The sequence below is a fragment of the Mesoplodon densirostris genome, chromosome 11 (genome assembly GCF_025265405.1).
Source record: "Mesoplodon densirostris isolate mMesDen1 chromosome 11, mMesDen1 primary haplotype, whole genome shotgun sequence".
Classification (NCBI taxonomy): Eukaryota; Metazoa; Chordata; class Mammalia; order Artiodactyla; family Ziphiidae; genus Mesoplodon; species Mesoplodon densirostris.
This window is the reverse complement of record NC_082671.1, coordinates 82085454-82099176: the sequence shown is the minus strand read 5'-3', so window position 1 is coordinate 82099176 and position 13723 is coordinate 82085454. Positions and strand designations below refer to the sequence as shown.

Here is a 13723-nt window from a genome sequence, read left to right as displayed (position 1 = left end):
CTCCATCGCAAATTGGCATACCTAATGAATCTTGACCATTTAAGAGAACAGAGAGTTACTCCTATATAATAACATTTTCATCTAAGTTGAACCAGTGCAATATGTTAGAAATGTCTGTAATTATGTCATGCCCCCTTTTTAGTGGATGACATTTATTTTGCTTCTCCCAAAAGACATATTATGCACAAGTCTCAGTTTTTTTAAAGTTCAGTTAGAGGCAAAAATCCAGTATGAAATACAAAGTGCCTAGAAGGGAAAGACTTTTTTAAATACTGTATATCACTCTTTTATTTTTCAGTTTTCATTCAACTTGACTTTAATTTGAATTAATATGAAGAGCCACACTTGTATTCGCCTCTGATTTATCTCTATACGCGCTTGACTTGCAATTAACTTCTTTATTGACAAGAAAATTGTAGGGAACTTCCCTGAGAGGTTTTGGAAGTAAAGAAAGAAAAGAACATAATGACCTCCTGTAGTGCATCTATTTTTTTTCCCCTCTTTGGGCTTCGTTGACTCCTGTATCTATTATGCATGTCTCCTGCTCAACATGGTTTTAATTCACCTATCTCCTTTCAGGACAAAGCTGCTCTTCAGCTTCTCAAATGACATCCAGTGGCACCCATCCCACCTCCCTCTATTACATTCACAGCCAATCTGTAACAACTGTAGGGGATAATCCCCACTCAACAGTGCAGGAGCTAAGTGGAAAGAAAAGAACAAACAACTGGATTTTTAAGGGAACATGTTACATATCAGGCCTAATCACCAAGTAGAAATGGAAAACACTTAAATCTAAATTTTTCATAAAAGTTTTAGATCAAATGGGGAAGTATGTAATCCTGCAAATGAAAAAGTAGTACCTAGATGGTTGTCAAACCTTCAGTAGACCTAGTAATTGCAACTAACTACAAATGTACTTAAAATGACCTTTATCAAAACCAAAGCCTGGCAAGACTGAATTATCTTGTACTACTGGATTTGGTAGGAAATAATCTGTATTCTTTCAACTAAGTACAATTTTGTTGTTGTTAACCCAGCATTTACACACCAGTTCTACCACTTAGAATAGGATATATAAGTTTGAGCAAGTCACTTAGCCTCTTGGAGCTTCAGTTTCCCTCACATGCAAAAAGAATAAGGATATCTGACTTATCTACCTCATAGTTATAGAAAACAGACAAAATAATAGAAAATCCCTGAAAACTCTTAAAGTATTATTCAAGTGTAAGATAATACCTCAGCATCATCACTTTACAGTCCTAATACCTTCAAGTTCATAACTACATATTTATTACATGTGTTTAATTAAAAACGCTTTTTAATATCACATAAGTAAAAAAAAATTAGCTTTTTAAAAATTACTGAGCAGTTGAAAAACTGAAATAAAACATTAAAAGGTAGTAATTATTATTGAGCTTAAAAGTCTACCAGAAAAAAAAGCAAATAATAAGTTCATTCAAAAGTAAATGTTAAAACCCAAGAGAAAACTAGGACAGTTTTAATTTAATCTTAACTGTAATGCAAACTCATCCATCATTCAATACTCTTTACCTTGTAAGAGACTTGCAATCTGGAGAGATTTCTGAGATGGATGTTCTTTCAGAATGTCTAAGACAGTTCTACCTAAGCTATCTTTTATGTTGGCATCAATTCCTGAAAGAAAAAGAAAAACCCACTAGATGTACACAAGTGGGGTATCATTAGAAGATACAGTCAATATATAACTGCTCTAATTTCAAAAGTATACAGACCAAGCACTTAAGGTGATTTTTTAAAAAATTAAGACACACACACACACACACACACACACACACACGATTTTAGTAAGAAAGAAGGTGGGAGACCACTGATGCCAAAGATTAGGAACATTCTTGATAATGAATTAACTCTTAAAGGGCACTGATCCATTCATTAATATTGTTTTTTCAGATTATAGCTAATTGAGGTTATAGCTAGTTAACTAAATGGTAGACTATCAAGCTGAAAAATATTACTGATTTAGAATTTAAATTCCTAAAGTATTATGGTCATATGATTTATATATTCTGTATAATATGGTAAAAATAATGTACCATGTAAGTAGTATAAGAACAGTCTTAGAATACTTTAGTATTCACAAAAGTTGAAAAAGCAGGATTATTTTGAATTATTGTCCAAATACAAAGTCAAATATTTAATATTTATTTATGCAAGATTATATTCAATGTCAGCAATACTCATCAAATACCTAGTGAGCAAACTTCTTAAAGTTTGTAACTGAAATACCTTTGGAATTATTTTAATTCTGAAATGTTTATTGTAAAGAGTTTTTATTGTAAAGAGTTTAATGTAGCAAAGAGCAAAAAGTTTATAAACTTCCCAAGTATCTAAGCACAAACAAAGCCAGGTTTCAGGATCTAGCCTCAACAGTTAGTTCATTATAATAAAATTATTAAGTATTTGCTTAAATTTGTATGGAAATGTGTTACCAGAACATATTTAATTGGTTGCCTCATTTATTATATCATTGTGTTACATATCAAAGTTACATATACATGAAATTTTAACTTCACATAAGAACTATCACAATGCAATAGTCTGCCAATACTTTTCATTTAACATTTTTACTGAGGAAAATAAACACACTAAATATAGTTTAAAACACAAAAGACTCACGTCAATTGTTTACAAGCATAAATTTGTATCTATGCCTTATTTTTTTGAATTTTATTTTATTTATTTTTGTATACAGCAGGTTCTTATTAGTTATCCATTTTATACATACTAATGTATATATGTCAATCCCAATCTCCCAATTCATCACACCACCACCACACCCACCCCCCACCGCTTCCCCTCCTTGGTGTCCATACGTTTGTTCTCTATATCTGTGTCTCTATTTCTGCCCTGCAAACTGGTTTATCTGTACCATTTTCCTAGGTTCCACATATATGATATTTGTTTTTCTCTTTCTGACTTACTTCACTCTGTATGACAGTCTCTAGATTCGTCCACGTCTCTACAAATGACCCAATTTCGTTCCTTTTTATGGCTGAGTAATATTCCATTGTATATATATGTACCACATCTTCTTTATCCATTCATCTGTCAATGGGCATTTAGGTTGCTTCCATGACCTGGCTATTGTAAATAGTGCAGCAATGAACATTGGGGTGCATGTGTCTTTTTGAATTATGGTTTTCTCTGGGTATATGCCCAGGTGTGGGATTGCTGGGTCATATGGTAATTCTATTTTTTGTTTTCTAAGGAACCTCCATACTGTTCTCCATAGTGGCTGTATCAATTTACATTCCCACCAACAATGCAAAAGGGTTCCCTTTTCTCCACACCCTCTCCATTATCCATGCCTTTTGATCTTAAAAAAATCTGATCTCAGTTCCAATTTTATTTCAATCATAATATACATATGGAGACAAATAAGCCTACTTTGTTGTTCCTTCAAAGTTTTCCCTCTAAAAGCTTCCCTTTAAATCACTGCAGCTTACAAACAATAGCTACTCAGTTGATGAAGTAACTAGAAGGAGAATTTACCTTAAGAATGGGGAACTCTAATTTCTGTTTACCATTATTCACAATATAAAAACCTAGGGAAAGTAGTATGTTCTTTAATAAACCAAGCAATTGTCTTAACTTCACGGGGATCAGTTCCAACCTCCTATAGAAGGCAGAGATTTCCTTTTCTTTTTGGTAGTTTCTATTTTAATGTGATTTAAATGTATAAAATTGTAATTTCCAAAAGCTTTTTATTAAAGTATCTACTGAGTAAAGGAAGGTACACATTGTTATCAGTTTTTTTTTCCTAAACATTGAGGCTCAATTCTACATGGTATGAATACATACCTTCAATTTAGAGTGAAGGTAAGAAATAAGGGTGATTGTCAAGAAAAAAAAAAAAAGTGTCGTTTTCCTTTGTCTACTCCTGAAATACAAATAGTTTTTGGCAAGATAAGCCCCCTGGAGAATCAAGATAAGTTCCATGGAGAATCATGATAGTTACCTGTTTCTAACAGAACTCGCACAACATCTACCTTTCCAAACAAAGCTGCTTCGTGAAGTGCGCTCCCTTTTTCTGTCTGGAAAAAAAAAAAAAAAAAAAAAGGAAAAAGAAGCACAGTTGCATTAGGAATGCTTAGGTTAAAAAATTCTGTCATTTTATGTATTCATACATATTCTCTGTAATCTTAGCATTCTGACAGAAAGGTAGTGTGAAATAAAGAAGAGATTCTAGAAACAAAACCCAAAAGCTTGAATTTGTGAAACACCTCAGCTTCTGTGTAGCCATCTGACCTTGTTATGTTGGTAAGCCACTCACCTCCTCTTAGTTCTCAAATATAAAGTAAGAGTACTAATGCCTACCTCACGAGGCTTTTGTGAATATCCAATGAGTTCATTCAGTTCAGCATGCATTAATACTAACTCTATACCAAGAATAGTTGAGGGATGTTCTGAGGTATGGAAATATGATCCTGGCCCTTGTATATTTACATTCTATCTGAGGAAACAGATGTACAAATAAATATCAATGGTAAATGAAATCTAAACAATTTAACATGGCTTACAAAACCTGGACAATCTTCTCCTTGCTTTCCTTTCCATATTCTCTCTTGCCCATCCCAACTCTCCCCAGACCTTCTACCTTATTTATGCTCCAAGCATACTAAACTTTTTCCTATTAGTATCATTCTCTGTGTTCTTCTGTAAAGATCTCAAAGGCTGGCCTGGCAGGATCTAACTCCTAGCCCTCTTTATCTCGCCATCACCTATACCACCAGCTCTCAATCTTCAGCACGAATCAGTTCTGGGTGCCACCGTGAGAAGTTCTGATTCAGTAGCCTGGGATGAGGCCCACAAACTTCCATTTCTAACAAGTTCCCAGGTAATAATAAAGGTCTAGGGAGTATAATTGAGAACCACAGATGTATACTACATGTCAAATCTTCATTTTAATATAATTTCACTCAGGAAGGTACTGCTTGCCCCTAAAGTCCAGCACTTTTCCTGTGTGTTCCACATCAATCTAATCTTCCTCATCATAGCATTTATAGTACTACATTATAATGTTATGTGATTGTCTATTCCCTTTAATAAACTGTAAGCTTAGTGGAAATGTAGACCACATCTATTTTTTTCATCATGGTATCACCAATGCCTAGAAAAAAGTACCTCAAAAATGTAGACATTTAAGAATTATTTTGAGGGCAAAAGGTAGAAGAAGGTAGGAACATAACATAGAAGACAAGAATTTGTGAGCATTGCAGGGAGAGATTGGTTTCTGTCTTGGGGAAGATCAAGGAAGATTTCAAAGAGGAAGCTTTTTTAGCTATACATTAAAAAATTTTTTTTTTCCTCTCAAGAATTTAAAAATGCCTACCAGGTCCTTAGTATGTGCACATGTCTCTGTGTGTTAAACTGAACACTGTCATTATGGCAACTTTGTCCTCTTGTACTAAAAGTAATCTCTAGTATGGGATTTTCATCTCAATACAAGAAAGAAATATCACTATAAAATACTATATAATGTAAAAATGTTTTTAATTAATAAAATCTTATTGTATAATTAACCCAGTATAAAATGGTTTATAAATGCATTGTTAAGGAGGCTTGAGGACCACTGAAGATCTATCAACATGATCTGAAGTTATTGCCAAAAAGGCATAACTGAAATGCACTTGATTTATAATTTTCTGGGTATGATATGTATAGACACTAATAAACATGGAAATAAAATAATTTATAAATATATATAGCACTATATGGAAGGAAAATGAAACTGTAGAAACTTATGCAGCTTCTTAAAACAATGTTTCAATGTGTGGCATAAAAAGTTAATTTTTTTCACTCCCTAAAAAATATCCCTTGAAATAATCTAATTCTTCTCACTCTCATTCTATGTCTTTCAACCAACTTTCTTACTACTAATTTGATTTCCTCCAAATTTTCACAAAAGTTTGTACTTAATGTTAGAAAAACCCTTCCTGGAATAGCACACTTTAAAATTCTGAAAAACTAAACAATATTTTATTTTTTTTTTTTATTTTTTTTATTTTTTTATTTTTTTTCGGTATGCGGGCCTCTCACTGTTGTGGCCTCCCCCGTTGCGGAGCACAGGCTCCGGACGCGCAGGCTCCGGACCCGCAGGCTCAGCGGCCATGGCTCACGGGCCAAGCCGCTCCGCGGCATATGGGATCCTCCCAGACCGGGGCACGAACCCGTATCCCCTGCATCGGCAGGCGGACTCTCAACCACTTGCGCCACCAGGGAGGCCCAAACAATATTTTAAATATAGAGATGAAAAGGAAAATGGAATTCCTCAGAGCCTGGGGAAGGGAATGAGGGACAGAAAGTATGCATCCAGGCATTGAGCACTGGAAGAAGAATTTGTTCAAGGAAATCTACCAATCCCTGATAGATTAGTACCTGGGCTTTAACCAAGGTGGGACTGGGAGGGGAGCAGGAGACAAAGTCTGAAGCTCAAGCAAGCTGAGAGGATAGATCAAGGACTCCTGTGTTCTCATGAAATAATATTTAGTCTAAAACATTCTACAAGCAAGTGGAATGTATACAAAGAAATAACACTAGGACTTCCCTGGTGGAGCAGTGGTTAAGAATCTGCCTGCCAATCAATGCAGGGGACATGGGTTCAATCCCTAGTCTGGGAAGATCCCACATGCCATGGAGCAACTAAATCCATGCGCCACAACTACTGACCCTGTGCTCTAGAGCCCGTGAGCCACAACTTCTAAGCCCACATGCCACAACTACTAAAGCCCACATACCCTAGAGCCCGTGCACCACAACTACTGAGCCTGCGTGCTGCAACTACTGAAGCCCACGTGCCTAGAGCCCATGCTCCGCAACAAGAGAAGCCACCACAATGAGAAGCCCGCACACCACAACGAAGAGTAGCCCCCGCTCACTGCAACTAGAGAAAACCTGCACACAGCAACAGACCCAACATAGCCTAAATAAATAAATAAATAAATAAATAAGAAGGCAGTCTTAGGAGAGAGCTGACACTAGCTGTGGATGCAGGAGCAAATGGGCCCACAGCCCTCAGTGCCCCTAAAAAAAAAAAAGAAAGAAAGAACACTAAAATAGGTGAACCCAAATTTGGGGCCTGCTTTTTCAATGGATCAAATTTCTCCATTTCTTTAAAATTAATCATTTAAAATAAACATAGTGGGCCTCCCTGGTGGCGCAGTGGTTGAGAGTCCGCCTGCCGATGCAGGGGATACGGGTTCGTGCCCCGGTCTGGGAGGATCCCATATGCCGCGGAGCGGCTGGGCCCGTGAGCCATGGCCGCTGGGCCTGCGCATCCGGAGCCTGTGCTCCGCAACGGGAGAGGCCACAACAGTGAGAGGCCCGCATACCGCAAAAAGAAAAAAAAATAAAAATAAAAATAAAAAAAATAAAATAAAATAAACATAGTTTCTGAATAGACAATTATGCAGTTGATAATATAGTAACACTTCAATATTTATCCAGTAAACAGATATGAAGCACTCACAACATCTTAGCACCTTTCAGGGGAAAAAAAAAAACCTCTAATCACAATTAGTGGTGAAAACAGCTTAGTCAGTAGACATGACACGATATATATCTTAATGCTGAATTGCTGATAAAAGCAAAAGAAATTCTCTCTCCAATTGGAAATGGCTATTAAAGGTAAGCCTCAGTAGCACCAAAACTGAGAAAAACAAATGGTAGGAAAAGGGGAGAGGATATTGAAAAGAATGTTCCTATTTTTAAGCCCTGGGTTTTAGCTTCCTTTTTGGTTTGGCTGTATGTATTTCCCTGATACATGAAAGCTCAATTATGCATTTAAAGAGATCTTTGTTATATTTTATCCAAAACCTCTAGACGTTTCAAAATGGCTTTTTGGGTTATGTATTCTAAGAGTGCCAAAAGAGCAGACAGAAAGGGGATGTGAAGATGTCAGTTTGCCTGCACTGGTTCCCCCTTCCAAATTTAACACTCTAACCATAGCCCTTCTGAAGCTTGCAAAAGAGAATGACCAGATAAAGGAAGACCAATTTTTTATTAAAGGAGAAAATAAATAGAACAAAGATATAAAGTGGGATTGTGATGATGATCAGTAGAGAAAATAGCACAGGTAGCAGGGGAAATAAAAACTATTGAGAAACAAGACCCACTACCAAAAGAAGTAACAAACAGTTAGTAAAGATAAATTTGATAGAGAAAAAAGAAGAAAAGCCAATGAGAATGGCATTTAACACAGAAGTAACAACCCCTGACGCCCTGGCTAGCACCAATTAGCCCTGTAGGCATCTCTTGGGATGAAAGGTAAGAACTTAAAAGATAAGAACATCCTAGCCTTTGTAAATGAATAAATGATGTCTAAACAACTTGAGAAGCAACAGATCCTTTGTACCCTACATTAGCTAGACTATATCCAGAGTACTGTGTTCAAGTGTGGATACTAAACTTTCACAGGAACATCAACAGATTGGAATATGTCCAGAGAAGAGCATCCCAAAACAAGAATCTAGAAAAACATCATGTGAAGAATAGCTGAAAGTTATAAGTAGGTTTAGACTGGGGGTGGAAATGGCATAAGAGAAACAGGATGTGTCTTCAAAAAACTCAGAAATACCATTTCTCCTATTCTAAAGAAGATCTCTCCCTCTCCTCCTATTTAACTAGGGACTTCTGGCCAATGTCTTTACCTTTCCTATCTTCCTTCACTTCTGTCTCAGAGGAAGCATCCATTCCCCTCATTAAAGCTAATCCTCGTGCTCGCTTCGGCAGCACATATACTAAAATTGGAATGATAACAGAGATAGCTTGGCCCCTGTGCAAGGATGACACACAAATTCATGAAGTGTTCCATATTTTTACTGTATAGCATAGGGAACTCTACCTAATGCACTGTGGTAACCTAAATGGGAGGGAAGTCCAAAAGGGAGGGGATACCTGTATGTGTATGGCTGATTCATTTTGTTGTGCAGTGGAGGCTAACACAACATTGTAAAGCATCCATACTCCAGTAAAAAATTTTTTAAAAAAGCTAATCCTCCACTTGTGCTCTTTTTTCTATCATTTTCTGCTTCTCGAATTTTGCTCATGAAGTATCTTCACCGTTTTCTTGCATCTTCAATTTCAGTCTCTTCATTGGATCCTGCCACTCTCCATAAAAATACATACCTTTTCACTATCTACCAAAACAAACAACCATAGAAACTTCCTGTGAACCTGCTATGATTTCAAGCTTCTATCCCATATCTCACTTTTCCTTACTCCACACTTTATTAAATATCATCTTCCCTTTTGAAGGCAAAATTTTTGTCTATTCTGTTACTGCTATATCCTCTGGCACATAGTAGGCAATGCCTGGCACAGAGCAGGCACTCTATAAATACATCGTGAATGGATGAATTGATTATTATAATTGTACTGTCTTGGCATTCCTCTTGTAACTAACTGATTTTTTACAGACTTCTTTTCCAGAAACTACCTGAATAGTCTTTATTCAGCTTCTTCTCTCTCACTATAGTCTCCTTCTTGTAAAGCCATCTGTTTCCATGGCTTCATCTCTCACTTCTCTGAGCTAGCACCATTTAAGTGGCACATCCTAAGAGAGACTTCCCCAACCCTTCATTCTCAAACACAAGAACCTGCTTTTTTCCTTTATACCACTTACTGCAATTTGTAATTTTTGTTTGTTTATATGTTTATTTTCTGTCTTCGCACCCAAGCTCTCAACTCCATTAAGAGTAGGGAACAAATTTTCTTGTTGATGTAGCATGTGCCTGGTATCCTCTCCTCAGAAGGCTGGAGGGGATATGGTGTCCTGAAAGGGAAACTAGGGGGAAGGAAATGGAGTTGCTAAGGTGGTAAGTGAGACAGATCAGGGAAGGCCTCCCTATTAAGGTGACATTTAAGCAGATACCTGAAGAAAGTAGAGGAGGAAGCCATGCAGGTTAGTAAGGCAAAGGCCTTATGGTAGTAGCACACACAGTGTGTTCCAGGAAGAGCAACGAGGCCACCGTGGCTGAAACTATATGAAATGGCAAAGAGTAGCAGGAGGTAGCTTCAGGGAGAGTGGGACTAGGTCAGATAAGACACTGTCAGCCACTGTAAGGAGTGTGGCTTTTGTTCCGAGTGAGCTGGAATACCAGTGAAGGTTTCTGAGCAGAAGAGTGATATAACCTGATTTAGTTTAATGGGATCACTTATGGCTGCTTTGTTGAAAATAGACTGAAGGAGTCTGTTATGGAATGAATGTTTGTGTCCCCCCCAAAATTCATATGTTGAAGCCTTAAACCCCAGTGTGACCATATTTGGTGATAGGGACTTTACAGAAGTAATTAAGGTTAAATGATGTTGTAAGGGCGGGAACCCAATTCTATGGGATTGGTGTCCTTATAAGAGGAGGGGGAAACATCAGAGAGCTCTCTCCTTCTCTCTTCATTTGTGCACAGAAGAAAGGTCGTTTGAGAACACAGGAGAAGACAGCCATCTACAAGCTCTCACCAAGAACCAAATTGGCCAGAACCTTAATCTTGGACTTTCTAGCCTTCAGACTGTGATAAAACAAATGTGTGCTGTTTAAGCCACCCAGTCTATGGTATTTTGTTATAGTAGCCCAAGCAGACTAATACAGAAGAACAGGAAGAAGCAGGGAAACCAGTTAGGAGGCAAGAGATAATCAAGACTTGGGCTCTGGTGGTAGTAGTGAAGGGAATGAAAAGTACTGAAATGCTGGATATAGTTTGAGCACAAAGCCAATAAAATCTGATGAAGAACTAAATTAAAATGTGAAGAAACCCTAAAGTTTTGGGGCCAAACAACTAGAAGGACAGCGCTACCATTTGCTGAAATGGGAAATATTGGAAGATGGACAAATTTGGGGAGAAGGGGTTATGGAGGCTAAATACTCAGTTTTTGAAATGCTGAGTTTGGATGCCCATTAGCATCCAATAGACATGTCCAGCAGACACCTAATTTAGAGTTTAGGGTAAGGTCCAGGATGAATAAATAAAATTTTTATTGCTATTTAAAGATGTCATTTGAAGCTGAGAGACTGGATGAGGCCAACCAGGAAGTAAGTAAAGACAGAGAAGAAAAGAGGTTTAAGTACTAAGACCTGGGAGACTCAGATGCTTAGAGATCAGGAAGATGAGAACGGTTAACCACAGAACAGGGACGTCACAGATTACATTATTAGTCCCTCCTATTGAATGCCCTCTGCCATACAACACTGCAGCTCTTTGCACTTATGTGGGTGGAGTATATATCCCTACCCATTGATTTGGAGCTTGGTTTGTGACTTGCTTTAGCCAATGGATGATAGCTAACATGATGCAAGCAGAGGCCCAAAGTGTGCTTCCTTGGTTGGGCTTAGGCCATGTCCTGGCTAGTCCCAGGAGGAAGATAATAAACACATGGAGCAGAGCTGCCCAGACTAACTTACAACATTAAACAAAGCTTCCCCAGCTGACCTGTAACTTAAGAATGAAAAAAAATGCTACTGCTTATGAATGTCTGAGATTTCTGTGCTTATCCTACAGCAGTATTGTGGCAATAGCTAAGAGAGAGTAACAGAGTTACAGAGTTCCAATGTAAAGTTTCAATGGGAAGGAATGAAAATAAAGGCTGGCTCAGGGAAAAGGAGTATGAATCTACAAAAGAGGACAGAAAACAGAAAGACTTAACTCTTAAGCAACTAGCAGTAACAGGTTCATGAGGTCTTGCAGATTTATCTAGCTGCAACACTGAATGGCAGGCAATCAAAATCTTTGGCTCAACCTAAAATAATACTGAGAAGGAACAGCCAGTGAACTACATGAGAACCAAGAGAGAGTGGTATCTCAGATGTCAAAAGAAAAAAGTGTTTCAAAAAGGAGGGAGAGATCAACTTTGTCAATGCTGATGATAAATCAAGTAAGATGAAGACTAAGAACTGGCTATGGATCTAACAATATGGCAGTCATTAGTTACCTTCACCAAAGGAAAAAACAGAATTTTTATAGAGTAATAGAGTTGGAATGGTTTCAACAGAGATGAAGGAAAGAATTTGATATGAGTAAAAACAAGTCTTTCTAAATATTTTGCCATTTTTTTTTTAGTCCTGTGGGTATTACTTCCTCTAGAATATGTTCTTTAATTTCACCTGTAGTCAGAAAGGTAGATCTTTGCATGGGGCTCTTTTAGAAATGTGACAAGAATGACCAGGTGTGGGATTATCACTACATTCACAAGAATGGTCAGTTACCCATTCTCTAGCTACTACTAACAAAAATTGCTTGTAAGTCATTTTATTATGTGCATTAAGGCTACAATAAATTTCATTTTATTTAAAAATAAATATGTTGCCATAAAGAGGATCAGAGAAAGAAGAAGACAGCTAGAGGAAAATTCAGTTTCAAAGGAGAGGGTTTTTTAAAGATGGGAAACATTGCAACATCTTTGCATCCTTCGGGAAATAATGCAGTTAAGAGGGGGAAAACATTGTATTAAAGAGGGAATATTTGCCAGAGCAATGTATCCTAAGTCGATATGAGGGGATAGGAGCCAATGCACAAGTAGAGAAGTTAGCCTCAGATATAAACCTAGAAAGTTAATTTAAAGCAAGGAAGGAAAGCAAATATACACATATTGGCAACTGTGGAGGTGATAATATGTGATTGTTTCTGTTATCTCAGTAAAATAAAAACAAAGTTGTAATCACAGAGGGATGACAATGAAGGAAGTGTTGAAGTTTTCGGAAAAGAGGAGAAATTTTAAAATAATCATCTCAGGAAGTAGGAGAGTAAGTGCAATCTTCTCGTTTTGGGCTTTCTTGGTGGCTCGGTGGTTAAGAATCTGCCTACCAATGCAGAGGACAAGGGTTCAAGCCCTGGACCGGGAAGATCCCACGTGCCATGGAACAACTAAGCCCATGCTCCACAACTACTGAGCCTGCACTCTAGAGCCCACATGCCACAATTACTGAAGCCCGCATGCCACAACTACTGAAGCCCACGTGCTACAACTACTGAAGCCCGCGCACCTAGAGCCCGTGCTCCACAACAAGAGAAGCTACCACAATGAGAAGTCTGCGCACTGCCATGAAGACCCAATGCAGCCAAAAATAAATAAATAAATAAATAAATTTTTAAAAAAGAGTAAATGGATTATTAAAATGTAATCTAGGGCTTCCCTGGTGGTGGAGTGGTTGAGAGTCCACCTGCCGATGCAGGGGACATGGGTTCGTGCCCCAGTCCAGGAAGATCCCACATGCCGCGGAGCGGCTGGGCCCGTGAGCCATGGCCACTGAGCCTGCGTGTCTGGAGCCTGTGCTCCACAACGGGAGAGGCCACAACAGTGAGAGGCCTGCGTACCACAAAAAAAAAAACAAGTAATCTATCCATTTAGGCACATATTTCTCCTGCCACTTTAAGCACTTTGTACCTTACTCAGCTTTGCACCTTAACAGCTCCTAGCATGCTAACTTATACTCTTTACTATTAATTTTCTGTAATTATCCTTTCCTTTCCTTTTACATTCATATAAAACCCAATTTCTTAATATTATGCTAGTGCTTTAACTCTTTGAGTTTTAATAAAAGAAACACACACAGTTAAAGCACTAGCATAATATGACACTATCACCACCTAGTTACCCAAAATCAGGTTTGAAATCCATAGAAATAATTGCTAATTTCAAAAGAATCTTGCCAATTAAACCCTGCTTTCTTAATATCTTAATATGATTCATT

At 37.7% G+C, this 13723-nt stretch overlaps 1 protein-coding gene and 1 non-coding gene across 6 annotated transcripts in view; one reads left to right on the top strand and one right to left on the bottom strand.

Moving 5' to 3' along the window:
• Nucleotides 1-13723, bottom strand: part of ANKS1B (ankyrin repeat and sterile alpha motif domain containing 1B) — a 1156804-nt gene that overhangs the window by 937399 nt on the left and 205682 nt on the right. For all 5 annotated transcript variants that reach the window (XM_060113525.1, XM_060113526.1, XM_060113527.1 and 2 more), the window contains exons 5-6: nucleotides 4001-4076; nucleotides 1555-1656 (exon numbers count right to left, since the gene is read on the bottom strand). In XM_060113525.1, the coding sequence (XP_059969508.1) occupies nucleotides 1555-1656; nucleotides 4001-4076 (178 nt within the window). The remainder of the gene's footprint in view (nucleotides 1-1554; nucleotides 1657-4000; nucleotides 4077-13723) is intronic.
• Nucleotides 8757-8860, top strand: LOC132499707 (U6 spliceosomal RNA). Its single transcript, XR_009533934.1, has one exon. It is a non-coding gene; the product is annotated as a U6 spliceosomal RNA (small nuclear RNA).